This window comes from Limulus polyphemus, unplaced genomic scaffold (assembly GCF_000517525.1).
Source record: "Limulus polyphemus unplaced genomic scaffold, Limulus_polyphemus-2.1.2 Scaffold2424, whole genome shotgun sequence".
Lineage (NCBI taxonomy): Eukaryota > Metazoa > Arthropoda > Merostomata > Xiphosura > Limulidae > Limulus > Limulus polyphemus.
The window spans coordinates 56,694-60,020 of record NW_013668034.1 but is presented as its reverse complement, the minus strand read 5'-3'; the positions used below and the strand labels follow the sequence as shown (position 1 = coordinate 60,020).

The following is a 3,327-nucleotide window of genomic DNA, read 5'->3' as shown; positions in this document are numbered from 1 at the left end:
GTGTATTTTTATCTATTATTATTGTAAGAGAAATTAAAATGTAAAAATTAAAAACTTGTTAGGTTAGATATAGTAAGATAATGAAAACAAACAATAAAAAGTTAGGTAGCAGTTCATGTATGATATAATTTGATATGGTAAAGTGAGCTGCACGTTTGCCTAGTGATTTACAACTTGTGTGGCAAGATTATTAGTTAGACACAGTTCAGGGGTCAATAAACATTAACATTAAGCATAAAGCTTTAAGCTTTTTAGGAAAAAAAATGTGGTTTTCCATTACAACTTGCAGCCATTCTAGAAAGAAAAAAGGGTAATTTAGATTCATTTACTAATTTTATATGATGGTTACGAGGTCGGTCAAATTGATCAACCCCTTATAGAGTTCTGGTAGAGAAAATAAAACAGTTTTTCTGATAATAATAATAATAATACAAAAAGAAATACATTTGATATTTATTTAGGAGGTATTCGAGACTAAGCAAATGGAAGTCGAAAGTTTTCAGATGAAGAAAAGTATTTTGAATACTAACATGAAAATCACTTTGCACTTGGAGCAGTCAACAGTCTGGATGTACAAATTTACAGACAAATTTTTAGTAAAAATACTTAGCCAAAAATTATGATTTTTTAAATCTTTGATAGGTTGTTTAGGCAGAGTATTCATAATGAATCTAAGTTTCAAATGGACAGCGACCTGAAGACGAAAGTCGGAAGACTTTCGAAACGTCGTCCTCTACATTTGTAGGTTTCTACAACAGGCAGTTGCTGTTCATTTGAAACTTAGATTCATTACGACTTTTTTGTCTACAAAGATTTGTAATGTTTACCAAAAGCTTGCCTAATTTTGTGAAGCTACATTAAGTGCTTTCAGATTTCCAGTATGCATACCTTCATGGTGGTTATGAACAAGTTGTGAAAGGGTTAAACCATATCATACGTACCAATATGTCACACTTCTTCAACTAAACACTTGCTGTTTCTTTCTTTTTTGTTATTTTAAGAAAGGATGTTTTCAGCATCAAAACAATATGTTTAGTTAATTACACACCAAAACGGTTAATACCTCATCCATTGTATATCATCCAAGTGGCTCTTTTTCATGAAATTGCATGAAAAGATAGTTATGATATAGAAAGTTGTGATAGTTATATCTATATAATATAACTATGGTGTAGTATAGTATAACTATATATGATAGTTATATAGATATAGATAGTTATAGATATAGAAAATATATAGATATGATAAGATATAGTTACATCTGTTTTTCTTTTGCTATTAATTGCAAATAATTTAAGTGTGACAGCAGTGATAAATATATAAATGGTTAATATGGAACATTAGCACTAAATAGAGAAAACACCACACAACACAGATTTTTGCATATGGTTGTACTTTTAGTTAGTGCATAGAGGGACTTTGCCAAACTTACACACTTAAAAGTTCACAACACAGCTTTAACTCTTTCAATCCGGGCTTGGTTTTAGTGGACTAGTATAATGTAAAATACAGTCACATTTCAATTATTATACATTATATATGTATATAGATTATAGCTATTTTGAAATAAGTTCCTAGTTATTTTCCCTAAAACATAGAACAGTAAATAAAAAAGTAAAGCAAACAATTATCTCTTCTAGTTATGACCTTTGTACTCGATTGCTGCTTCATGTAGGATGCTAAGCCTTTCAAAAATTTGCGTGTGGAGGACATGAAATAAAATATTTTTTTAAGGTTTTATATGTACTTTTGAATAACTAAAAAATCATAAATAACAGCATCAATACCACAGAATTCTACTATAATTTATCAAACATAGTAACTAAGCTGTATTTGGGTCTAAAACAATATGAAATTTCGAGCAACCTAAAGATACAACCTACCTCATCGAAATCTTAATTTAAATGAAAGAAATGATGCTAGGTACATTAGAAAGGCTTAGAAAACCACTAGGGGGACATTCTGAGCTTCTGATTTGTTATTCATGTCATATATATAAAAGTAAGTGTTTATATAGGAGTGTTTCCAAAAATGGAAGGAGGTGAGCAGGGTGCCATTATGTTTCATTTATTATGTGAGCAATATCTTAGCCAATAGAAAGGCCTTCTTATTTTATATTCTAACTTGTCAATATCTGTAATTTGAGTTTCTAATTTGTATGAAACTATAGACTTAGTATTTTGACTTCACAAACATCTAATTTTAACCAATGCTGCATTCAACATACCACATGACACACAAAAATCGATGTTTATCTGTTTTTTTAATATTTACTTTTAAATTAACAAATTAAGCAATGTATGGTTCTAAAATTTGAATTATAATCTACAGTTTGATACCAAACTTATTGACATAAATTGATGAAATAGTAGTTCAATAAAATTTTGAATGTGAGTCAAAAAACGAGATGACGCAGCCTTTCACTTGTGACTCATATAGAAAGGGTTAATGGGAATGTTATAGGAAGCCTACTTATCAAATGTTTTTGGATGCCTCAAATTATCAGGATATATTAAACCTACCTCAAAAACATGTTCTTTTTTGAAGTCTTCTTCATCTTTGTCCAACAGTTTGAAAGCTTCATCTTCAATAAGACAGTGGTAATTAAATTTAAAAAAATTACCTATATTTTTTTATTTATGTACTCTTAACTACAAAACTATTGCTACTACTGTGGTTTTATTTATCATATAAATAAATAAAAATTTGGTTAAAAAGTTCATTAACAAATTCTTAATCATCTTCTAATTAGTATTTAAGGAAAAATGGATAGAGAGAGAATATTTTTAAACAGCTTAATTTGATAAATTAAGAAAAAATATTGCAACACATATTTTACTCCATAACTGGAGATTACTATTTTTTAAAAGACAGAAAAATGAGATTGATTATATAACTGATCTTTATCACAAAAAAAACTAATTATAATCAACAACCTGAATGTTGAAAAACTTGGCACGTAAAAGAAGTTATTACAACAAAAACTCAATTATGTAGCCTAAGCACACTATATTTACAGTAACTAATGTCAGTTAACACTGAAAAACATTACTGCTAGTTACTTTATTTTTCAAGATGAAGACAAACAATGCCAGATGAGTTATATATTTAGTATTAAGACAATTTTAAGAAATTTTTTACATCATATACAGAAAATATTTTAACAAAAACAAAATAACCTTTTGCCCTTTGCTTATGTAACTAAAGAAAACACATTGGAGTATAATGCATAAACCCATCACTACATAGTTGAATATACATATCAAAAGCATTTAAAAAAAAAAAAAAAAAGAGAGAGAGAGAGAGAGAGAGAGAGAGAGAGAGAGA

The 3,327-nt window shown here is 28.3% G+C and overlaps 1 protein-coding gene across 1 annotated transcript in view; it reads right to left on the bottom strand.

The window, feature by feature from the left end:
- LOC106466919 overlaps positions 1 to 3,327 on the bottom strand; it is a 114,689-nt gene that overhangs the window by 63,636 nt on the left and 47,726 nt on the right. The window contains exon 13 of the mRNA XM_022394999.1: positions 2,523 to 2,584. Coding sequence (XP_022250707.1) covers positions 2,523 to 2,584 — 62 coding nt within the window. The remainder of the gene's footprint in view (positions 1 to 2,522; positions 2,585 to 3,327) is intronic.